The 25,713-nt window shown below is 42.7% G+C and overlaps 3 protein-coding genes across 6 annotated transcripts in view; 1 reads left to right on the top strand and 2 right to left on the bottom strand.

The window, feature by feature from the left end:
• chrm5a (cholinergic receptor, muscarinic 5a) overlaps positions 1-6,320 on the top strand; it is a 40,087-nt gene extending 33,767 nt beyond the window's left edge. Inside the window, exon 3 of the mRNA XM_061895142.1 lies at positions 1,531-6,320. Within this exon, the coding sequence (XP_061751126.1) occupies positions 1,574-3,130 (1,557 nt within the window). The 5' untranslated portion in view covers positions 1,531-1,573 and the 3' untranslated portion in view covers positions 3,131-6,320. The remainder of the gene's footprint in view (positions 1-1,530) is intronic.
• Positions 5,625-13,319, bottom strand: zgc:194887 (uncharacterized protein LOC571819 homolog). Of its 2 annotated transcripts, XM_061895147.1 has the most exons (3): positions 13,186-13,319; positions 12,946-13,097; positions 5,625-7,058 (listed from the first exon to the last, which is right to left on the bottom strand). In XM_061895147.1, the coding sequence occupies exons 2-3, from the start codon at positions 13,091-13,093 to the stop codon at positions 6,376-6,378; spliced, it is 831 nt and encodes a 276-aa protein (XP_061751131.1). In that variant the 5' UTR covers positions 13,094-13,097; positions 13,186-13,319; the 3' UTR covers positions 5,625-6,375. The 2 variants fall into 2 exon arrangements, with proteins under 2 accessions (XP_061751131.1, XP_061751130.1); XM_061895146.1 differs by having other exon boundaries at positions 12,946-13,232.
• A 99-nt stretch (positions 13,320-13,418) lies between these two features.
• The window catches only part of LOC133549584 (KATNB1-like protein 1), a 123,333-nt gene continuing 111,038 nt past the window's right edge, over positions 13,419-25,713 (bottom strand). For 2 of the 3 annotated variants that reach the window (XM_061895144.1, XM_061895145.1), the window contains 2 exons: positions 13,885-13,978; positions 13,426-13,812 (listed from right to left, as the gene is read on the bottom strand). In XM_061895144.1, coding sequence (XP_061751128.1) covers positions 13,780-13,812; positions 13,885-13,978 — 127 coding nt within the window. In that variant the 3' untranslated portion in view covers positions 13,426-13,779. Of the gene's footprint in view, positions 13,813-13,884; positions 13,979-25,713 lie in introns of all 3 variants that reach the window. The other variant, XM_061895143.1, reaches the window with a different exon arrangement.

The raw sequence follows: 25,713 nt of genomic DNA, 5'->3' as shown, positions 1-25,713 counted from the left end.
TTTTTAAATTATGGCCTGTTGTTGCCAAGTGGAGAGATTTAATGGTGCGCCAGTCTAGTCTGAGATTCCTTAGCCATTCACGTCCAAAAAGTGGGCCCCTCCTTTTATAAGCACATACAAGATTAAATCCATTGTCTTTTCTCTGTACTTCACAGTCACTTTCAATTTACATTTGGGCCGCAAGGTCTTGAGTGCAATGGAGGTTTTTCGCAGTCTTAGCTTTGGGAACCACTGCTTGGAGTCTGATTGGGAGATGATAGATAAGGCTGACTCTGTGTCCAGCTCCATCTTCTGGCGTGAACAAGATAATGTTTCTGTCTCCTTCCTCAATAATATTGTGTAACTTCAAGCAGCTTACTCCATCTGATTCTGATTCACTTTCATATGCAGTCACTTCATGCACCTTCTTTCTTTTGTGCACCTTCTTTCTTTTGTGCACCATCTTCCTGTAGGGAGTTTTGCTTTGTGCATACTTGCTGCTGGTCTTCTGTCTGCACACTTTTTCGATGTAGCGAGGTTTGTTACACTTCCTGCAATTTGTATCTTTAAACAAACAGTCATTTGCATGGTGAGGAATATTTCCACATTTATAGCACACTTCATGTAACTTATTTTCATTTATTGACATTTTCTTGATATTGTTAACCACATCCTTTTCCTGTAGCTCCAAAGCATCTTTAGCTGCTGTTTCCACTGAAACAGCTATAGCAATTGCCTCATCCAGTGTGAGATCCTTTTCGAACGAAGCCTTTTTTGTGTGCCTTGACAGTGAATGCCAAGTACCAGTCTGTCACGTAATGCATCAAAAAGTCTTGTTCCAAAATCACAAAATTGAGACAGCTTGCTTCTCAAATGAAAACAGACTCCAGCTTAGCTTTGGGACCATTTGCTTAAGTCACATTTGCAATAGTAGAATTTGCATGCAGTAGCTATTCCAAGACGTTAGACGGCAGTAGTGTATAGACTACGTTGTTTTGCCATTAAGCAGAAAGTCTAATTTTGTGTTGCACCCTACAAAAGGTTTATACTGTAACTATGTACATGTTACACACCTGCCATTTGATTAGAACGTGAATCTTAGTTGTAATTTTCATTAACAAATTTGGAGGTGTTGAAGTCACCATGTAAAATTGCTAATGTTAATTACAGCATGTATACGGCAAAGTCGATGTATCTTAGCATCAAGCTAGTACATTTTGAAAAGCAGAGCTTTACTGTATGTTACAGCATTTTCTATCAGACATAATTGCTTTGTTGGAATGATAAATTGTAACTATCTAGGGGCAGTTTGCCTAGGTCCACTTTAAATGCTGCTAAAATGCTTATTTACTCACCAAGAGTTAGAGCTGGTGTTTAGTCTGCAAAGGGAAGTGACGTCAGGTGCAACAAAAGTATCAACATCTGACATCGCTTGTGTTTAAGTAACCGATATTTGGTAGTACCGAAAGAATTCTGTCTGTGCCTATAAAATTACCGAATTTGGTAGCCATCTTTAAATAAATGTAATCTGACTCTTCTTTGTCATTACAGGAAATGCATCGTGCAGTCATGAGACGTCACTAGGAACAGGAACATGGATGGTGAGCATGCACTAAATGCCACAGTGAACACCAGTACTGAAGACATCCAACTGGTCACTCATAGTCTTTGGGAAGTGATCACCATAGCGACCGTGTCCGCCATAGTCAGCCTGATCACCATAGTGGGCAACGTCCTAGTGATGCTCTCCTTTAAAGTCAACAGCCAGCTGAAGACGGTGAACAATTACTACCTGCTAAGTCTTGCTGCTGCAGACCTCATCATCGGAGTCTTTTCCATGAACTTGTACACCTCCTACATTCTGATGGGTTACTGGGCCTTGGGGAACCTCTCCTGTGACCTGTGGTTGGCTTTAGACTACGTGGCCAGTAACGCCTCAGTCATGAACCTGCTGGTGATCAGTTTTGACAGATACTTTTCAATCACGAGGCCTCTGACCTACAGAGCCAAACGGACACCCAAACGGGCTGGCATTATGATTGGTTTGGCTTGGCTGGTGTCTCTTGTTCTGTGGGCTCCGCCTATTCTTTGCTGGCAATACTTTGTTGGAAAAAGAACTGTCCCTGAGAGACAATGTCAGATTCAGTTCTTCTCAGAGCCCATAATCACCTTCGGAACAGCGATAGCAGCGTTTTACATCCCCGTGTCAGTCATGACCATCCTCTACTGTCGGATTTACAAAGAAACAGAAAAAAGGACCAAAGATTTAGCAGAGCTTCAGGGAGCAAACCAGACCACAGAGACTGACGTCACCCAGCCTCGAATTATCCAATCGTGTTTTAGCTGCAAACTAAGATCTACATCGCATGACCGCAACCAAGCCTCGTGGTCTTCCTCAAGCAAGAGCAATGCTGCCAAGTCCACTACCTTCACCAATGAGGAGTGGTCCAAAGCTGGTCAGCTGACCACCTACAACAGCTATGCCTCATCGGAAGACGAAGAGAGGTCTGTGTCTCCTGGGGCCCCGCAGCCTTCGTTTGGGAACCGTGTCTGCGAGGACAGCAAGAGCACTGCAGGAAACGAAAGCGAGCAGCTCAGCAGCTACGACGAGGACAGCTTCTTCCAAACACCCCCCAAAAGCAACTCTCAGAGGAACAGCAAGTGCATGTCGTACAAGTTCAAGCCGACTACCAAAGACACGCTGGCGATGCACCAGAACAAAAACGGCGACACTAAAGCCACTTTCTCCTCAGCAGAGTCCATGAATGCTCCATCAGTGTCCAAGCCAATGGATGCCACACTGAAGAACCACATGACCAAGAGGAAGAGGATGGTGCTGATCAAAGAGAGGAAGGCAGCTCAGACTCTTAGCGCTATACTGCTGGCCTTCATCCTAACATGGACACCCTACAACATCATGGTGCTCATTTCCACCTTCTGCTCCAACTGCATTCCGCTCTCCTTGTGGCACCTGGGCTACTGGCTGTGCTATGTCAACAGCACCGTCAACCCCATGTGCTACGCCCTCTGTAACAAGACTTTCCAAAAGACCTTCCGCATGCTTCTACTCTGCCAGTGGAAGAAGAAAAGGGTTGAGGAGAAACTCTACTGGTACGGACAAAACCCAATGGTTGGCACCAAACTTACTTGAATTATTTAGAAAGTGTAAATATTCTTCTGACATTAGCAGAGTTAACATCAGCATTTCTGCTCAATCATCATTATTTGTATGGTTGTGATTAGCTTTAAAGGGGAACATTATCACAATTTATGAAGGGTTAAAACCAGTAAAAATAAGTTCCCAGTGGCTTATTTTATTTTTCAAAGTTTTTCTCAAAATTTTACCCATCACGCAATATCCCGAAAAACGGCTTCAAAGTGCCTGATTTACACCATCGCTATATCCACCCGTCTATTGTCCTGTGATGTCACTGCATGAAGCCACCAGAAACAAACGTGGCGGATAGTACAGAAAGGTATAGCATAGTAGCTCGGATTCAGACTCGGATTTCAGCAGCGCAAGCGATTCAACAGATTACGCATGTATTGAAACGGATGGTTGGAGTGAGGAGGCAGGTACCGAAAACAAAATTAAAGAAGAAACAGAAGCTTTTGAGCCATAACATGACAGACAGCGGCACGGGAGGAAGCGCGGACGAATTTGGCGATCGCCTTCTAACCAACGATTGGTATGTGTTTGTTTGGCATTAAATGTAGGTGGAGGGAAAGGCTGCATGCAAATATAGCTACAAATGAGGCATAATGATGCAATATGTACATACAGCTAGCCTAAATAACATGTTAGCATCGATTAGCTTGCAGTCATGCCGTGACCAAATATATCTGATTAGCACACTCCACATAAGTCAATAACATCAACAAAACTCACCTTTGTGATTTCGTTGACTTTATCGTTGGAAATGCATCTGCTTTGAGTGTCGCAGGATATCCACACATTCTTGCCATCTCTGTCGTAGCATAGCTGTCGTCGGTACTGTGTGCAGAACAAATGAGGGACTTTCGCATCTTTTGACCACTTGTGGTCAAAAGATGCATGTTGTCTCCAAGATACCGGAAAACTGTCGAAAAAACGGAAAATAACAGAGCTGATTTGACTTGGTGTGTGTAATGTGTTTGAGAAAATGGCGGGTCGCTTCATGACGTGACGTCACAGGTGAAAGGTCATTGCTCCGACAGGCGAACAATTGAAAGGCGTTTAAATCGCCAATTTCACCCTTTTAGAGTATGGAAATCGGTTAAAAAAACATATGGTCTTTTTTCTGCAACATCAAGGTATATATTGATGCTTACATAGGTCTGGTGATAATGTTCCCCTTTAAAACATGTCAACATAAGAAAAAACACTCAGAGAGTGCAGATCTCTGCCAGGCCCTATCTAGAGAAAATAAAATCTTGAATCCAGACAGTGATCCGGTTCACCCCCAAAATCTAATCACTTGGCTCTTATCCCATTCTGACATTTCCTGAACGTTTCATCAAAATCTGCCCATAACCTTTTGAGCAATGTTGCTAACTAACTAACAAACAGAGAAACGAACCCTGGCGAATACATAACCTCCTGGTGGAGGTAAAAAGAAGGTTGATTCTTGCATGCACAAAGTGACATAAACAACCAACATTATTCCACACTGGACTATGTTTATAATCTCAGTGCATAATTTAGTATGAAATGTAAATTATTTCGGTCATGATTACTCACTTTAAACAAATTCTACGGGCTGCACAAAATGTCACGGACATATTTTACCCTTTAAAGGTCGCCTGTTATGTAAAATCTACTTTTTATAATATAAAAAGTAACAAGTCCCCTCAAGCTTGTTTATGAAGTTCTGGGTTTTCATGACACACTGATGAAGGGAAAACCTCCTCCCTAATGTGTATGATCTCACTTGTGACCCGCCCTAACTAGATGAGCCCATCCTGTCAATACGTCTTTTCACAGAGGACAGTTTTTTAAAAAGCAACTACAACATAAGTGGCTTCACTACACATCTTGAAATAAAGCCAAGAGCTCTGCCAAATATCAGTCAGCTACCAACGAAAGTTTCATCCTTTTGTTTTTCTTCAATGATTATGCTAAGCTACCATTGTGATTCAATGTATGTGACTGTGATGTTAACACTGTAGTTAACATATGCTAATGTTGCTATTGTTTGAGGCCCAGTTAATTAGACGTTGTTGTATGTAATATATGAAATAGATAATGAGTACAGTCGCGCTTCTTGTAGCCGCACACTACAAACACTGCTCATAGGCATTAAAGCTGCGGTCACAAAACGGCGTGTTATCAAACTGGGCTTACTAAAAGTATTTTTAAACAGTCTAAATTCCAGCTCCAGGATTTTGAGCAAGCCATGTCCATGTATATACATTTGATATTTATTTATTATTGTTGGAAAAATAGGTGGAACCTTCAACTAAAATGCTAGGATTCAATTTGGCATTGTTTCTGTTATATTTTAAATGGCTAAGAAAGGCTCTAAAAGCTACACCCTGCTTGCTTAGACAGGACTGTAATTTCAAGCCTTATCACATGTGTCATATTTTTCTATTGTCATTTATGGGCTTCTAAATATAATTTAACTTTGTCTAACGATAAGACATTTGTAATTTAAACACATCTTTATTTATTGTTTTATTCATAGACAAATGGAGATACATACTTTGCATTGGACAACAAAGATACTATACATGTTATAGGAATTAAAACCTTATGACTGAAGTCCAGCCAGTCCAGCATTTTTTTTTAGCCAATCCAAATACAAATCAGTTATAGGAAGAAATGTCAACAAAGGGAGCTTTAGCAGTATAGTTTAGTTTTTTATTCAAAAGTGTGAAACAGTTGTAGCCTCCCCTAACACCTTTCTTTACTGTACTGTACACTGGCTGTATATATAGCTAATATTGCTTCTGTTCTTAATATAATGTTTTGTCCAGCTGGGCTGTAAAAGATGGTAAAACATGATTTCCTCACATTCACCGTACAGTATATACATTTCAAGGCAATTTTATAAACACCACCCAAAATAGTGTTCTCAAGCTGTTGGTGGTCCTCTGGCGCCTCCCAGGGGGGGCTGGTTTCACACTTTGAAAACTGTTCCTCAGTATATTTTATTTTAGTACTAGATTACTGTTCTAGTTTTTCAATGCTTTCATCATTTTGAAGTATTGTGGCCAAACACATTACCAAGTACTTTTGGTGAAATGATGGGATCCTACACTTTGCAATGTACACTTATGTACAGGCAAAACATTGTTGTAATGTTCTGTATATCTTGATCATGTTCAATCATGTTTTTTCTAAATAAATGTGTTTCTATCATCTATTAGGAGTTGACGCTTGTGTTGCTAGTTTACCCCTGATGGAAAGTGTCCTCATAGCTCGTCTTTACTGTGAATGATTTTAGGAGTCTGTGAGGGTCTGACCATCATCCATGCATACTTGCACAGCCGCTCCTTGTTGCAGTCTTTTTGCCAGTAGATGACATTCCTGCGGTTCAAATTGGCACCTGCGCATGCGTCGTACCACCAACCCCCTCCTGCAACCCCCTGGAACTCCAGCTTGGCACAGTTCTGGAAGTAGTTATCATTGTCTCGGTCCTTTGTGGTGAATTTCTGGTTGTCGTGCAGGTAGTTCTCCGTGTCCAGGGTGAGGGCATCCACAGCTGTGCCCTGGTACAGCCCCAGCCTCAGCCTGTATGCCGATGATTCATCCTCCACCAGAAAAGGGTCGTACTCTCCCGTCTTTGTGATGGCATCTCGGTCCACTAGTTTGACTCCAAGCGTGTAGTGCCCCGGGCCTCCTGTGAGCTGATGAAGGTATTCGTTTCCAAGCCAGTGATCTCCCGTGATGTCCCCAAAGCCGTGCTTGTAGTCAGTCCAGAAGCGGTCAAAACTGACGCTGCTGTTGACGGTGATGTGCTGCACAATGGTCCAGCCGCCCTCCTGCATGGCACAATACGCTACAATGCGGGTGTCCCGAGGTTGGATTAGGTAGACCCCGTCTCTAGCATTACCTGAAGAGGTCACCAGCATTTCATGACAGTCCCTTGGCAGCACTGTGGGGACAATCAGATATCTTCATTTCTTACACCGTGGTATATCGTCCGAACATAACACACATGTTACAAATACAACAACTTTTTAAAGAAAGATTGTACATTTTTGTAAAGGAAGCACAACATTTAAGGCAGTGGTTCTTAACCAGGGTTTGATCAAACCCTAAGGGTTAGGTGAGTCCACCTCAGGGCTTCGGCGGAGATCAAAACACACCTGACTCTTCGTGTAAATACAAAGTTCTCCCTGTTGGCATATTACAGATACAGCAACAGCTGATTGATTTGCAGATGTGTGATTTGTTGTAAGTTGATGCACTGTCTTAGTTTTGTTGTTTGAACAAGGTGATGTTCATGAACGGTTCATTTTGTGCACAAGTGAAAAAAATATGGTAACACTTTAGTATAGGGGAACATATTCACCATTAATTAGTTGCTTATTAACATGCAAATTAGTAACATATTGGCTCTTAACTAGTCATTAGGTACTAATTAATGCCTTATTCAGCAGGGCCTTATTAGATCCCTAACACTAACTAAATAACTCTAAATTAAGTCTTTATTACTTAGAATATGTTCCCCTAGTGTCCAAAAAACTGTAAATTAAGTATTTGTTACTTACAAAGTAAACAATCGTCATTGTTTACTTTGAAGTGGGCCTACATGTAAGGACCTAAAGAGAAAGTAAAAATATCCTGTAATCTTTTCAAAAACTGCTCAACAATGATGCTGCAAACTGCAAATATTTATTTTCACCAGCCGGGTTAAGTAACATATCACAGTAGTCAACAATGACATGCAGTACAAATTAAAATCTTAGACGAATAAAAACGTTTGAAAAACAACTTAAAAGCCTCAGTTACTGATTCTAATCATCACCTGCCCGTCTACCTGGTTCAGGCCATAGTAGCTCATCCACATCACACGTGCAAGATGGTAAAATGTGTGTGTAAAGCATTGTGTGTAAAATTGTGCAAAAAACTGTAAAGCAGAGTCTATACCTAAAATCAGGCAAACCTGCACAGTGGTTCGGCTTACTGTGTGTAGACTTTAACTGTGTGAACATTTAAAATGTAGTGCGTAAGCAATTGGAAAAAAATTGTAAAGCATGTTCTATACGTTTTCTGCCCTTTATTAAGCATTTTTAAGCGCATACTTTTCATCCACCCATCCATTTCCTACCGCTTATTCCCTTTTGGGGTCACGGTGGGCGCTGGCGCCTATCTCAGCTACACCCTGGACAAGTCGCCACCTTATCGCAGGGCCAACACAGATAGACAGACAACATTCACACTACTTTTCAAAATGAAGTAAAACGATCAATACTAGAGTACTACTGGCCATTAGATGAGACCAAACCAATCAAAGGGCACTGTTCAGTATCCTGGCCACCACCAACACGGAGACCTACCTGCACGACAACCAGAAATTCACCAGAAAGGACAGGATAACGATGACTACTTCCAGGAGGTGGCAGGAGGGGATTGGTGGTATGCACACTGAGTCAGGAAGCACTATTATATTGGATTAAAAAAATTTAAAGGTAACTAAAGTATGTTATTTTATGTCTAAAAAGTTGTAAAACTGCTGAAAAACATTTAAAAGGTAGTAAACAGCCTTTATGCTCTAGTTGTGAAAATATTCGATCCAAAATGAATGATTCGTATTTTGTGGAAATTAATTTATTCTAGTTAAGTCTGGAACCGATTAACAGCGATAAACGAGGGACGACTGTAAACTGAATAACAGTTGCTTGTCTGCCTGAGGAATTACTGTAGCGTTCATGCTTGTCATTCACCGCTGTCTCGTCCACACGCACTACAAAATAGCAGTCCAAGTGAAGCAACAAACTAATTGCCGTCATGTTGTTGTTATCATTGAATATGCATTCAATGATAACTTTAGCTAATGTTTGACAAATCGTTATCATTAGTTGTCCACACAAAAAGCTAACACGTGTGTGTGTTTACGTGGGCACAGTGTACATACGTGCTCAAAGCCAGAAGAGGTTAGAGTTTAATGCTTACAACACTTTGGAAAGTAAGTTTTCTCGAGGCAGATGTTTAAGGTTGCAAACAGCTCCTTCAAGGGTCTGCTAAAATTTTTGGCCATGTGTGCATACATTAAATTCTCAAAAAAGTAGTGTTTTATTATCTCTGTAGAAAAGCTGCCCGTGGTAGTATTATATCAGAATAGTAGTTCTATGGTATTACCTATAATTTATTTAAATACAATTTTAAAAGACAGGTTAAATAAATTACACCCTAGTTAAATAAATTATATATATTAAAAAAATTATATATATTAAAAAAAAAATTATATATATTAAAAAAAAATTCGCATGAAACATAGTACACATTATTTTATTTGGTAAATGTTTTAAACATATTACAATATTGTATACCTAAACTGCAAAGAGGGCGGCGCTATTATTGGTATTTTGTCCATGTACTGTACAAGAGCCCTGCCCAGCAGGCACAAGACATTGATACAACGTTGAATATACATATACGTCCTTTAATCAACGTCACAACCTGACATTGAGTAAACGTCGTCAAAAAGTATGTTGGTTCAACGTTGTATTTGTGTTGTCGAATATTGGTTGGGAAATTACCAAATTTCACTGGTTAAGTCAACACCAGAACTCAACATTGATTAAATGTCGTCAAAAAGCATGTTGTTTCAAAGTTATGTTTGAGTTGCTCAACGTCAAGACCTAATTCAACGAGTTCTCAACGTTGTTTTAATGTATTGTGCCTGCTGGATGCTAACTCAACAGCACAATAAAAGGGGCTGTGGCAGTAGCGCACAACACCCAGTCTGAATGTCCTCCAGTAAAAAGAGAAAAACAATGGCAAAGTGTCCAGGGGCAGGGTGATACAAAAAACTCCCCCGTACAAATCCTTGAATAAATATGGTAATCAAAATTCTCAGGGCATACAATCATTCGCAACTTAGCTGTTTAATTTGTCTTGGAAGACATTTCGCATTTCAGGCTTCATCACTTCATGCTCTTAGACTTAGATTGGTCAGATCTAGTCTTAGATTTATATTAGTCAGATCTAGTCTAGTGGCTGGTGCCAAACCCCCAACTATTTATACTCCAAATCCAGAAGGGTGTGTCTGGCATGAATAGTTGCTCCCTATCGTAGTGAGAAAAAAAACTGATGCAAAAGAGCAATCCTATTGTCAATGCTACGACAGTTGTTAAAGTTTTAGGTATTGAGTGGTATTGTGTGGCAGAACGATCGCTGAGAAACGACCACTGTCATCCCAATCTAAGTCTAGATCTGACCAATCAATGGGTGTGAACCTGTGAAGAATAATTGGATGAGAGGTGAAATGTCTTCTAATACAAACTGAACAGTCCAGTTCCAATCGATTGAATGCCCTGAGAATACAATGAATAGGATGAATGAGAAAATCCATGTCACGCTTGTCACTGACAGATTTGTTATGTTTTGTTTTTTCCTATGTTTTTGTGTTTTATTTCCTGTCAGCGCTCTTATTTTGGTTCCTTTTCCCGCACGTCTCCCTGAGTGCTTGTTTCCCTCACCTGTACCTGATTGGCAATCTGGCACACCCGGTGGCCAGATTGCCTATTTATACCTGCCTCGCCGTCCAGTATGCTGTGGACTGTTTGCTGTCTTCAGGTTTCCCTGGTTCCTCGTCTCTTGTTAGCTGTTTCGTGAATGCTGGTTCCTGTGAGCTGTTTCCAGTATGCCTGTTTCCTGGTTCCTGATTCCTGTTTTCCTGCATTTCATTTATGACATTAAAAGTCATGTTTTCCTGCAACAAGCCTGCCATCTCTGCATCTTGGGGTTCGTCACCAACGCTACCTGACAATTTATAGACATGTTCATTTTTTCTAACTCTGTATACAAGTCGAATGTTTTTGTTGCAAAGAAAAATTATAATGTGTGATGTACCTTATTGAAATTGTATACATGTTCGAAATAAACTTCTACCAACCAATTTTGTGCATGAAATATTGGAACACGACTGTAGTCTTTCCCAACATGTCTTGGTCAACCAAGGAAAATACATTTCGCATGAAGTCCTATGTCTCCTACAAATCATTCAGCGTAGTGCAATCACATTTTTGGAGAAAGTTTTGGTGTCCTCATGCTCCATCAAAAAGCAGACGTTTTAACTGGGTTCAGAAGTACAGAGTACCAGAGAGAATTGGACTGTGCAAAACCTAGATTCTGAAGTTCGAGCAATAGACAATTTTGCGCAACATTTGCAAGTTTGCCTTATTTGTAGCATTGTTCGGAACAAAAATATGACTTTTATGCAAAGAGACCAAGATAACTGAAACTTTGAGGAATGATCATCCACAGACCGAAGTTTAAGGTAATTTACAAAAAGCAGGAACATGTTCCTTTGTAGGATTAAATAACATTTTATTGTTTTTTGTTTTTTTTTAGTCACCCTGCATTTGTGTCTGAGTGTCTATTCCTGTACTTCACTTTGTTTTTAAATAAGATAGATGTCATATTAGCATTTTAATATGGGATCAGAAGGCAGTATACTTGATGCATTGTTTGGTACTGAATGTAAAGATAATGACATATTTGAAGTGTTTAATACAACCCCTTCTTTTAAATTCAGGCTGACAACTCTGTTGCAAATTTGGCACAATTGTGTCTGGGAAAACACTGAAGTCTTGATATTGCGCCAGTATATTACAACAACTTACCAAGATACACAAGTTATATCACAGGTCATCTATGAGTCAGTAAAGTCATTCAGGGCCCAAACAGTGGAATTTGACCATCCCACATATCACAGCTGATCTAACTGATAAAGTCACAAATAAAGCATTTAAAGGGGAACTGCACTATTAAAAAAAAGTTTTGCCTATCGTTCACAATCCTGATGGCAGAAAAAAAAGACAAAGGTTTTTTATGCACTCTAACTTGCAATAATTGGCTTGTTCTCAGTGGCTAGCAATGCAGCTAAAGGGCCCAATCCATTCTACCTCTAAATCGCTTTAAAAATGCATTTAAAAACCGCCAACAATTCTTCATTTACGTTCAGTAATCTGTATATTAACCAAGCTGTAGCAACATTGAGGAACTGCTTTGCTAGCGTAATAATTCTTCGCCTTGCTGCGGTATTAGCCAAAAGCTAGTTACGGCTACTACCTCAACAACTGAATAGCTTTTGAGTTTGTAATGCACAACAAAATGTGATAATACACCAATCTGTATTGACTGAAAAATTATTACAATATCTGTAAAGTATTATTTCATGTTTTGTTTGTACACAGCCAGCCCGACAGCATATCTACTGTAGTTGTACGATGATGTGCATGTATCACAATCAGAGTTATTTATAGCGAGTCACTCGATGGACAGTGCGTTTTGCCAAGCTGGCTGGGGACGTTTCCAGTTGATTTGGGTAAGCAATCTATTTATTTCGGCATAGCTTGGCTCAAAATTCCAAATTTACAGGGTCAAGTCACGGCAAACTCGGCACTGCTAAAAATGATCAAAATACAGCAAAATATGGAACGTTTTCTGTTACTACATCATCTGCGTGTATATAAAACGTTGATGGGAGGTTTTTTAAGTTGTTTTGAAGTTGTTGAAGGCTACAACAGCCGTATCTTGCAAGTGTTTTGCATCATCTTTAAAATAATAATATAAAAAAGACATGATTGTGAATGATAGGCAAAGTTTGAAAAAAAGGTGTAGTTCTCCTTTAAAAGCAAAAGATAGGGGAGGCACATTCTATACAAGACTTAATTTAGAGTGTTGGTAAATAGAAAATAATTTTTTTGATACATTTTCATGTCATGCCTTTAGCTTCTATGTGTTTTCACTCACTTATTAGCCTGCAAAGACATTTAATAGGCAAGTTCAAGTTGTTCACACAAACATACCTCTCATTCCCTGGTTCAGGACAACATTGTGCTGATCAAGAGGTAGGAGATACAAGTTCTCAGCTTGGAGGTGCTCCATATTGACTCCATGTAGACTCAGCATGAGCACAAGCACACCTTGCCTTAGCCATAATTCAAATACCATCATTGTCCTGCAGAGAAGTTTTAGCTGCATGAAGTGTACAGTAAGTGACACTCCAACCCTATTCCACTGTAAAAAAAAAAAAAAAAAGGTCTCACCTCTTCTTGGGTCAGCAGACGGGTTACACTGTACAAACCCAGCTAATTTTCTCCCACGCTGAAGATTTAATCAAGCACAAATCTAAAGTAGGCATACAAACAAGGCTGTTGTATGACAGGCCCATCTTTTACAATTCCAACTGGACTTCAGCCTCAGTTTCACATCACAATGGCAGATGCCAAACCTTCCTCTTATCTGTCAACTCAGATAAAACCGTGTGTGATAGATGAAAGGAATCTCTCTCTGTCTAACTCTAAGCTCCTCAAGAGGCAATGAGGCTGAAGTCCGGCTGAAATTGACCCATAAAGGTTCAGAAGCTAATAATAACAAGGAGCTCAGCTCAGACGTCCAAAATAAATAATCAGTTCTTCTGTCCCCAACTAAGGAAGTACATAAACCTTTAATGCACACTCCAATAAGGCAACACAGCAAAACAAACACTGCAAAATGTACTTGATGGGCATAACTCAGATAACAGAATGATAAATCCACTAGAGCTAAGTTTTATACGAGACAATATTTTTTCACCATCAAGTTTATATTGAACATTGTCAGAACCTCAAAGGATGGCTGTATTTCACTCTTCCTGGATGTCAAGTAAGTTGAGACATGAATGACTCAACGGCCTGTAAGAAAAATAATTTCTATCTTCAGCTAAATTTTTAAAATGGTCATACAGTAGATGTATCATCACTGACCTTTGCCATTTCTCCAGCAGCTCCAAGCAAAAACTTCAGTTGAGGCTCCTGATGCCATAAGTCCAACAACCGCTGATTAAAGACCTGGAAATTTCTGCAACAGTTGAAAAACAGCTTGAATAAAACATAGCTTCATTCATCTTCTACCGCTTATCCTGTTCAGGGTGACGAGTGAGCTGGAGCCTATCCCAGCTGATTTTGGGCAATAATTGGGGTAGACCCTGGACTGGTGACCAGTAAATCACAGTATGGCACAAATGAACTCAGTGTTGACATTCACACCTTTGGACACTTTATTAGGCTGACCATATTCTGAAATCCCAAAAAGAGGACACATATATGCATGCCAAGGCGGGCAGCACGCCAAGGCCGGGAGTAGGTGAAAATTTGCCAATGATACTCGAACTTGCTTTATAAATAATTTAATTAAATAAAGCATTTTTTCTCCTCTGTTGACGGCTGTGTTGGCGCTAGGGATTTCTAAAATGGGGTCCCAGGGACCCCATCAAGTCATAAAAATGGGGTCCCACAGTAAATTTTTGGGGTCCCACTTTTTTGTAAGCGTTTTGAAAACAAATGATAAACTTATTCATTATCCTGTTGTATCTCACATTCTATATCGTGTTTTGGAAAAAGGTTGTCATAAATGTTACTTAATTCATTTAAAAAAATAATAAAAAAAGAAAACAAATGTGTATACATATGTAAATGTATTCAGTTATAAACAATCATTCACTTTCTTCTTTCCTTCGTGGATCTAAACTTTACCGCTGCTGATAGTTTTTCCTACGTTTTTATTTAATAAGTTGTAGGTGTATTTATTTAAGTATAAAAGTGTAAAAAGTGTTTTGCTTGGGTCATGAAATTATGATAACGGTGTGCCAGGGCATACATACATTTAATATTTAACGCTCAAATCTCTGGAGTCTTACACTCGCCTTAGTGTTTACCAAGAAGTCTATTTCCTTTTCTCGGCAAAACCCGAACCAACACTTCCTGTCAATAGCTTCCCTAACTTCCCTAACTTCCCGGAAGTCCCGCCCCCCAACCAAAGCCATTGGCTAACACCCCCTAGCCAGCCGCTACAATATTTACAGCTAATGTGATGTTTTGAGCCAGGGAATAAAAGGACTACACAACCCAGCATGCAATAGGAGTGACGAGCATGCGCGGTAGCCCGGTAAAGGGTGGTGGTGTGTCGCCATGACGACATCTTCTATGTTGTGAAATGCACGCTCTGAAAGTAAACGTTAAGAACTCAGCCAACAAATACACGCAACCCTAATTTAAAAAACTGGACATCTGACACATTTAAAATAACCCGCCCGGACAAAACGCCGCAAAAGAGGACATGTCCGGGGAAAAGAGGACGTATGGTCAGCCTAACTTTATAGTCATCAATTAGCCTGCTGTGAAGCCCATTATTAGGGAAACATGCTAAGTCCAAAATTCAACCCAAAACCAGCATCCAGCCTATAACCTTTTGATTTTAGATTCATCTCCTGTGAAAATCTTTGGGTGAGAGTAAACAGAATTTTCTATGTTTATTAGTTTTAAAAGAGAAACTTCAACTCAATATGTCAGGAGTTCATATTGGTAAAAGTTTAGTTTTTCTTTACCAGGAAGTAGCCTATTTAATGAAAATCTCCTTTACCCACTGTGCTACCAGCAGGGCCGTACCCAGGATTTGCCAAATACCGATGTCAAAAAACGGTGGTCCAAAAGGAGCTTTGAAAGGCTGAAATCATGGGTATCCCAGCACCATATAAATATTATTACCTTGAGTAACACATTGAACAATCCACTTATTTTAAATATTATGCGGAAGTTTAGCGTATTAAACAATTTCAACATAATTAAAACAATACGTTTAAAAACTTTACTTTAATTCCGACATGGATTTGAACACACAACCTTTCCCCACGACAGCACGTGTTCTGCTGCACCTGACGGACATGACAACGGTTTTATACAGACAGTGTTTCACATCACTTTGATTCAGGTGAACTCAACATTATTGACATAAGTAAGATTTAATGTTAATGTTTTGTTGACAGCACATTTTGGATCGGATGATGTTTAAAGTAAAAGTGGATTTCATTGTGTAACGATGTTGTCTGGAGTTGTAGCCGGATCAGCTGTGCATGACCAAAGATTGTATATTGAGAAAGGATGATCTACCGCATAGTGATGTACAGCGCACATGATGTTCCACACAAGATATATTGTCAGACATATCATCTTCTTCTTGTCACTTAAACAATATACAGAATACATGACCTCAGTGTCCTCAATGGCAGTTACGGCTATGGCACGAGTACTGTATTCCTGTGCTCTGGTTTGGAACATTCCTTTGGTGCAGTTCAGTTGGCAGTTACACTCGTATATTTGTCAGCGGCCCAAATAGCAGGCATATGTATTGAAGTCAATATGCATTGTCTAATAAAACTCACACTTCCAAAAATACATGATGTCGTATGGGTCACAATCGATCATAGGAATTTTGGATTTTTTACCACTTGACATTCTACTGGCGGATATGTAACATCAATAAAAACGTAAAATAATTTTTAGGGACTTAAGAAGATCAAAAGCTCAGCCTAAAACACAGGTGTCAAACTCAAAGCCCAGACGCAGCTCAGTCACCCAAAGTTTAATGTAAAAAATAAAATGTCCCCGCCTTCCGCCCGAATGCAGCTCAGATAGGCTCCAATGCCCCCCCCCCCCACCCCCCACTCCCAACCGCAACCCCGAATGGGACAAGCGGAAGAAAATGGATGGATGGAAAATAAAATGTAAATTATATTTACAGTAATACACTGTACAAACAACAGGTTTTTAGGGTAAGATCAATCAATCAATCAATGTTTATTTATATAGCCCTGAATCACTAGTGTCTCAAAGGGCTTCGCAAACCAAAACACAAACCACTACAACATCCTCGGTAGGCCCACATAAGGGCAAGGAAAACTCACACCCAGTGGGACGTCGGTGACAATGATGACTATGAGAACCTTGGAGAGGACGAAAGCAATGGATGTCGAGCGGGTCTAACATGATACTGTGAAAGTTCAATCCATAATGGATCCAACACAGCGAGAGTCCAGTCCAAAGCGGATCCAACACAGCAGCGAGAGTCCCGTTCACAGCGGAGCCAGCAGGAAAACATCCCAAAAGGAGGCGGATCAGCAGCGCAGAGATGTCCCCAGCCGATACACAGGCGAGCAGTACATGGCCACCGGATCGGACCGGACCCCCTCCACAAGGGAGAGTGGGACATAGAAGAAAAATAAAACAAACGGCCGATAAACTGGTCTAAAAAGGGAGTCTATTTAAAGGCTAGAGTATACAAATGAGTTTTAAGGTGAGACATAAATGCTTCTACTGAGGTGGCATCTCGAACTGTTACCGGGAGGGCATTCCAGAGTACTGGAGCCCGAACGGAAAACGCTCTATAGCCCGCAGACTTTTTTTGGGCTTTGGGAATCACTAATAAGGCGGAGTCTTTTGAACGCAGATTTCTTGCCGGGACATATGGTACAATACAATCGGCAAGATAGGATGGAGCTAGACCGTGTAGTGTTTTATACATAAGTAGTAAAACCTTAAAGTCACATCTTAAGTGCACAGGAAGCCAGTGTAGGTGAGCCAGTACAGGCGTAATATGATCAAACTTTCTTGTTCTTGTCAAAAGTCTAGCAGCCGCATTTTGTACCAACTGTAATCTTTTAATGCTAGACATGGGGAGACACGAAAATAATACGTTACAGTAATCGAGGCGAGACGTAACAAATGCATGGATAATGATCTCAGCGTCTTTAGTGGACAGAATGGAGCGAATTTTAGCGATATTACGGAGATGAAAGAAGGCCGTTTTAGTAACGCTTTTAATGTGTGACTCAAAGGAGAGAGTTGGGTTGAAGATAATAACCAGATTCTTTACCGTGTCGCCTTGTTTAATTGTTTGGTTGTCAAATGTTAGAGTTGTATTATTAAATAGAGGTCGGTGTCTAGCAGGACCGATAATCAGCAGTTCCGTTTTTTTGGCGTTTAGTTGCAAAAAGTTAGCGACATTCATTGTTTAATTTCATTAAGACACGCCTCCAGCTGACTACAATCCGGCGTGTTGGTCAGCTTTAGGGGCATGTAGAGTTGGGTGTCATCAGCATAACAGTGAAAGCTAACACCGTATTTGCGTATGATGTCACCTAGCGGCAGCATGTCGATGCTGAAGAGTGCAGGGCCAAGGACCGAACCCTGGGGAACTCCACACGTTACCTTAACGTAGTCCGAGGTCACATTGTTATGGGAGACGCACTGCATCCTATCAGTAAGATAAGAGTTAAACCAAGACAGGGCTAAGTCTGACATACCAATTCGTGTTTTGATACGTTCTAATAAAATATTATGATCGACGGTATCGAAAGCAGCGCTAAGATCGAGGAGCAGCAACATAGATGACGCATCAGAATCCATCGTTAGCAATAGATCATTAGTCATTTTTGCGAGGGCTGTCTCCGTAGAGTGATTTACCCTGAAACCGGATTGAAAGGTTTCACATAGATTGTTAGACGCTAAGTGTTCATTTAACTGCTCCGCAACAATTTTTTCGAGGATTTTTGAAATAAAGGGAAGGTGAGACACCGGTCGGTAGTTTACCATGAGGTCAGGATCGAGGTTAGGTCTTTTAAGAAGAGGATGAATAACCGCTTTTTTGAATGCTAGGGCAACAGTGCCGGAGGAAAGTGATAAGTTTATAATATTTAGCACTGATGGACCTAATAATACAAAAAGCTCCTTGATAAGTTTCCCAGGAAGAGGGTCAAGTAAACAGGTTGTTTGTTTTATTCCATTTACACATTGTAACAATTCCTCTAATGTTATTTCCTCAAAACGAGAGAAACTATTTTGGAGGGCAGTATTCGCCGTATATACAATCGTATCTGTGTTAATAGAACCCAGTTGTAGCTGGGACGCATTGTCTTTAATCTCCTTTCTAATGACTTAAATTTTCTTATTAAAGAATTGCATAAAGTCATCAGCTGAGTGGGTGGAGCTACTGGAAGGGGTCCCTTGTTGGGTTAGCGATGCTACCGTACTAAACAAAAATTTAGGATCGTTTTTATTACGGTGGATGAGATTTGAGTAATATTTAGCTTTAGCTAAGGTAAGCATGCGTTTATAAGTTATTAAACTATCACTCCATGCTTGATGGTGCACCTCAAGTTTAGTCGTGCGCCATTTGCGTTCCAGCTTTCTACATAATAATTTCTGAGCTCTAGTTTCTTCTGTAAACCATGGGGTACGCTTTTTTGGAGCCTTTTTTAACATTAGCGGTGCTATGTTATCAATGGTTCGCGCAGGGCGTCGTTAAAGTTGTTAGTGAGGTTATCAATAGAGACCACATACTTTGGGAATGGTGCTATTACCGATAAAAACAACTGGTAGTTAAATGGCCAGAATTTTACCTGAAAAACATCAGTACCGTTTTTCCATTTTCAGTAATATTTTTTTTTTTAAACACTGTCAATTTTATGGTAAAATTATGGCGATTTAGCTGCCAGATTTTGGTTTTACAATGTACGTAAAGAAAAATTCGGAGCATAGGCCATTGTGTAATATTATTGTGATGCAAATCGTCTTACATTTACAGGAGTGGAGCCTGCGGCTTAATTTGACTCAACACGGGGAACCTTACCTGGCCCGGACACGGAAAGGATTGACAGATTGATGGCTCTTTCTCGGGTATACCCTCATGTTCTAACATGCCAGAGGCTGTTCACCTTGGAGACCTGCTGCGGATATGGGTACGGCCTGGCGCGAGATTTACACCTTCTCCCCCGGATTTTCAAACTTTACAAATGGGACCTATTGCTTCCCTGCTTGGCACTCAGCTTTAAGTGTTGGAATTGGGGGTTAAATTACCAAAATGATTCACGAGCGCAGCCACCACTGCTGTCACAAACAGTCCTCTGAAAGATGCCACTACTGAGAAAATGAAAACAAGTTTGACACCAGTGGGATGAATGGTGGATTAATTTAGTGCTGCTTTTATTTTTTTAATGATACGGCATTTCAACTTTCAAATGCAAAGGCATACAATAACCACTGGTTTACAGTGATGAATGAATATGCTTTCATTGAAGCAAATTATTATGAACAAGCTTGTTTGCATTCTCCCCATGTGGAGCACAGCTTTCATTTCAGAAGTGATGTCGACAGATTGTTAAAGAGAAAGATGATACCCATCGTGCATTTACAAGCATCCATCCATCCATCTTCAACCGCTTATCCAGAATCGGGTCACGGGGACAACAGCTCCAGCAGAGACCCCCAGACTTCCCTCTCCAGAGCAACATTAGCAACTTCCTCCTGGGGGATCCCGAAGCGTTCCCAGGTCAGAGAGGAGATGTAATCCCCCATCTGGTCCTCGACCTGTCGCGGGGTCTCCTCCCAGTGGGACGTGCAACGAGGATCTCCCTAGGGAGACGCTCGTGAGGCATCCGCACGAGATGCCCAAACCACCTAAGCGGTCTCCTTTCCAAGCGAAGGAGCAGCGGCTCTACTCCAAGTCTCTCTCGGGTGACTGAACTTCTCACACTATCTCTAAGGGAGATGCCAGCCACCCTTCAGAGAAAACTAATTCTTGTATCCGCGATCATGACCCACATTTCATGACCGTAAGTGAGAGTAGGAATGTAGATCGCTCGGTAGACCGAGAGCTTTGCCTTATGGCTCAGCTCTCATTTTGTCACAACGGTGCGGCAGAGAGACTGCAATACTGCCCTAGCTGCTCCGATTCTCCGGCTGATTTCCTTCTCCATCTTTCCCTCACTCGTGAACAAGACCCCGAGATACTTAAACTCCTCCACCTGGGACAAAGTCTCGTTCTGTACCTGAACTGTACAAACCATCGGTTTCCTGCTGAGAACCATGGCTTCAGATTTGGAGATGCTGATCCTCATTCCAGCCGCTGAACACTCGGCTGAAAAACCGATCCAATGAGAGCTGAAGGTCATGAACCGAAGGTGCCATCAGGACTACATCATCTGCAAAAAGCCGTGACGTAACCTTTAGCCCCCCGAGACGTATACCCTCTCCGCCATGCTCCTGCCTAGAAATCCTGTCCATGAAAGTCACAAACAGGATAGGTGACAGAGCACAGCCCTGGCAGAGACCAACCCTAACTGGAAACGGTCCGACTTACATCCAAGCACCCGGACACAACTCTTGCTTTGGTTGTACAGAGATTGGATGGCCCTCAGCAGGGTTCCCCTCACTCCGCACTCCCTCAGCACCTCCCACAAGAACTTGGACACTAAATGGCGGCGCGCATGGACGCGACGTTTCAGGCTCTCCCCTTAGGTGCATTGTTTTTATTGTTTTTATATAGTTTATTACTAGCCCAGTCAGCAAATTGCTGGGCGAAGGTTATGTACAGCCGAAACGATTTGTTGGAGATTGGATTGCGGTCTGAGCAGACTATTTCGGTGGATTTTACAAGCCGACACAACATCCCAGAGGAGTTAGCACGTAGCCCTGGAGCTCCATGGCTACTGTGCCCGGCGAGGGGGAGGCGGAGGCGAAGACGCCGTGGCCGAAGGGGCGGCGTGTTAGCCAGACTAAAAATGAACCCAAACAGACCACCGATACCAAGTCTATTCCTGGCTAATGCGAGGTCGCTCGCTCCTCATGGTGAAGAGGACAAGATGGACGAGGTGAGGCTCCGTGTAGCACAAAACACTGTGATGGACAGCTGCGCCCTATTGTTTACGGAAACCTGGCTAACGTCCTCAATACCCGACGCTAGCATGGAGCTACCCGGTCACACAGCACACAGACAGGACAGAAACGCAGTGTCTTCCGGCAAGCGGCGTGGGGGTGGACTGCTAACCTACCTAAACAACAAGTGGACTTCTGATTCAAAGGTAGTTAACAGCCACTGTTCCCAAGATCTGGAATATTTTACAGTTATATTATACAGTTATTTTACAGAATATTTTACCCTTCCATCTAGCCAGGGAGCACTCTGCTGTCCTGATCACAAACGTGTATATAGCTCCCGATGCTAACGCTAGCACGGCGCTAGCTCTGTTGCACGATACAATCAGTGCACAACAGAACAAATATCCCGACGGCATCCACATCATAGCGGGGGACTTTAATCATGTCGACCTGAAAAAAGTGCTCCCCAAACTTCACCAGCATGTGAAGTGTGCTACGAGGGGAGCTAACACACTGGACAAAGTCTATTCCAACATAAAAAAAGGATATAGAGCCAAACAACTTCCCCAATTAGGCAAGTCTGACCACATATCCCTGCTCCTTTTGCCAGCTTACACACCAATAAGAAAAAGTGCTCCTATCACAACCAAAACGGTCAAAACATGGCCGGAGGGAGCCATGGAACAGCTGCAGGACTGCTTTGATACAACAGACTGGTCAGTTTTTGAAAACCCAGACTTGGAGCAGTACACAGAAGCAGTCCTGGGGTACATCAAACACTGCATAGACACTGTCACAGTGGACAAGCGCATCCGAGTCTACCCCAACAGGAAGCCCTGGATGACAAAAACAGTCCAGGGCTTACTCAAAGAGAGAGACAGTGCCTTCAAAGCGCAGGACCTGGCACTCTACAGTGCTGCCAGAGCCAATCTGAAGAGAGGCATCAGAGAGGCAAAAGCCGAACATAGGAGGAAAATGGAAGCCCACCTGCAGAGCAACAACACCAAGGAGGTATGGAAAGGAATAAAAGACATGACCAACTTCAGACCCAGTAACCCTTCGGCTGACGGCGACGCCTCTCGAGCGGGGGAGTTAAACAGCTTCTTCGCCCGATTTGAGAGAAAAACACCTGCAGCCGTCACAACAGTTCCACCCAACACCCACAGCAGCTGCACCCTTATACTGGAGGAGCATGAGGTGAGACGCACGCTGAAGGCAGTGAACCCTAGGAAGGCTACGGGCCCAGATGGAGTCCCGGGACAGGTACTAAGAGACTGTGCAGACCAGCTGGCCGGAGTATTTACGAAGATCTTCACCCAGTCCCTCTCCCAGGCCGTCATCCCATCATGCCTGAAGACCTCCACAATAATCCCGGTGCCGAAGAAGAACTCTGTCAGATGTCTGAATGACTACCGTCCAGTTGCACTTACACCTATAGCTATGAAGTGCTTCGAGAAGCTGGTACGGACCCATATCACCTCAGTCCTCCCTCCCGAGCTCGACCCACACCAGTTTGCCTACAGAGCCAACAGGTCCACAGAGGACGCCATCGCCACAGCCCTACACTCCTCCCTGGGTCACCTGGAGACGGGGGGAAGCTACGTGCGGCTGCTTTTTGTGGATTATAGCTCGGCATTTAACACCATTATTCCTGATAGACTGGTGTCCAAACTGTCAGACCTGGGTCTCTCGAACTCCATCTGCATGTGGATTAAGGACTTCTTATCCAACCGCCCCCAGAGGGTGCAGTTGGGTCGCCACATGTCATCAAGCCTGCACCTCAGTACCGGCTCTCCACAAGGCTGCGTGCTGAGTCCCCTTCTCTACTCCATCTACACATACGACTGCACACCTGCCCACTCCAGCAACTCCATCATCAAATTTGCGGATGACACCACCGTAGTGGGGCTCATCTCGGAGGGAGACGAGGCTGCATATCGGGATGAGGTGGAGAAGCTGTCGGATTGGTGCAAAGTCAACAACCTGGCCCTGAACACCTCCAAGACCAAGGAGCTGGTCATAGACTTCAGGAGGAAAAAAACGGACATCCTGCCCCTGATCATCAGTGGTGACTGTGTGGATAGGGTCTCCGACTACCGCTCCCTGGGAGTCCACCTGGCCAACGACCTATCCTGGAGCACCAACACCACGGCTACCATCAAGAAGGCACACCAGAGACTGCACTTCCTGAGAATACTCAGGAACAACCACCTCTCACAGGAACTGCTGGTGTCCTTCTACCGGTGCTCCATTGAGAGCATCCTGACCTACTGCATCTGCGTGTGGTTCAGCAGCTGCACGGCCGCAGAGAGAACGGCGCTCCAGAGAGTCATAAAGACCGCCCAGAAGTTAATCGGATGCCCCCTCCCCCCCCTGGCTGACCTGTACAGCTCCCGCTGTCTCAGGAAAGCACAGAGCATCCTGAAAGACCCATTCCACCCCGGGCACATCCACCTGGAACTGCTACCCTCAGGCAGACGCTACAGGGTGCTAAAAGCGAGCACCAATAGACTAAAAAATAGCTTTTACCCAAGAGCCATAGTAGCACTAAACAGGCACTGAGTGTCCATATGTCCATCATGTCCTCATGTGTAATGTTTAAATGTTTTTCTATTTTTTTGGACTACAATGTGAAATAATGTTTTATGTATGTATACATAGATACATCTGTCATCTCTATCTTTTTTTTTTTAATTTATTTTTTATTTATTTATTTATTTTTTTTAATTTATACTACCATATTGTATATGCACCTTAGGAGGAGCTGCTCCGATTTCGTTGTTCTTTGAACCTGTTCATTGCAATAATGACAATAAAACTCTATTCTATTCTATTCTATCTCCCGGGGGACACGGTCATACACCTTCTCCAAATCCACAAAGCACATGTAGACTGAATAGGCTCACTCCCAGGTCTTCTCCAGGATTCCCGCAAGAGTAAAGAGCTGGTCACTTGTTCCACGACTAGGACGGAATCCACATTGCTCCTCTTGAATCTGAGGTTGGGCTATCAGCTGGACCCCCTTTCCAGCACCTTGGCGTAAACTTTCCCAGAGAAGCTGAATAGTGTGATACCCCTGTAATTAGCACACACCCTCTGGTGCCCCTTTTTAAATAGGGGAACCACCACCCCAGTCTGCCACTCCCTCGGCACTGTCCCAGACTTCAACACCATGTGTTAAAAAGGAGGACCAACCAAGACAGCCCCTCAACACCCAGAGCCTTCAGCATTTCTGGACGGATCTCGTCAACCCCCAGAGCTTTTCCACTGTGGAGTTGTCTAACTACCTAAGTGACTTAACTCCCAGAGATCGACGTCGAACCCCAATCATCCTCAGGCTCCGCTCCTGTCAGGGAGGGTGTGTCTGATGAAGTTGGGTTCAGGAGTTCCTCAAAGTGCTCTTTCTAACGCCCTACGACTTCCTCACTTGGATTCAGCAGAGTCCCATCCCTGCTGTACACAGCTTGGATTATTTCCTGCTTCCCCCTCCTGAGGTGCTGTAAGGTCTTCCAGAACAACTTTGGTGCCGCCCAATAGTCCTTCTCCATGGATTCCCCGAACTGCTCCCACACCCTCTGCTTAGCCTCGTCCACAGCCATAGCCGCTGACCTTCAGGCCTGTTGGTAGCTTGCAACTGGGTTAACCGCGGGTGGTGGGCCCACGTGGTGGAGAGGAAAGTGTGTCCACGTATCTTCTTCGGGCTGTGCCCGGCCGGGCTCCGTGGCTAGCCCGGCCACCAGGCGCTCGCTGACGAGCCCTGCCTCCGGGCCTAACTCCATAGGAGGGCTGCGGCCTTCCTCCGGGCCTGGTAACGCATCCTCTCTTTGACTCTTTCATGGAGGTATCGTAACCCTGATGGGCGGGGGCATTGGGGTGCTACACCTTGCACAAGGGGGGCCCGGAACTATGTAAGGCAGAGGCGTTCAACTCCCTCAGGCTTTGTACAAGCCCACATACCTTGACATTTACAAGCCTGTACAGTACAATTTATTTTTGTGCTAAATGACAAACTTAACATTAAAGTAAACAGTTGTTGGATTATTTTCCCACCTCTCATGCTATTTTATATTAACCTGGCTGAGTCGACCTTGCACCCACTGTTTT

Source organism: Nerophis ophidion, linkage group LG03 (genome assembly GCF_033978795.1).
Source record: "Nerophis ophidion isolate RoL-2023_Sa linkage group LG03, RoL_Noph_v1.0, whole genome shotgun sequence".
NCBI classification, from domain to species: domain Eukaryota; kingdom Metazoa; phylum Chordata; class Actinopteri; order Syngnathiformes; family Syngnathidae; genus Nerophis; species Nerophis ophidion.
The sequence above is the reverse complement of the archived record's forward strand: the minus strand, read 5'-3'. Positions and strand labels throughout refer to the sequence as shown.

Coding starts and splice junctions, on each gene's coding strand:
- zgc:194887 (XM_061895146.1), bottom strand. CDS start 13,120: ATGCAGCTAAAACTTCTCTGCAGGACAATGATGGTATTTGAATTATGG. Junction 7,059..12,945: donor CCTGAACCAGGGAATGAGAG/GTATGTTTGTGT, acceptor TTGTCCCCACAG/TGCTGCCAAGGGACTGTCAT.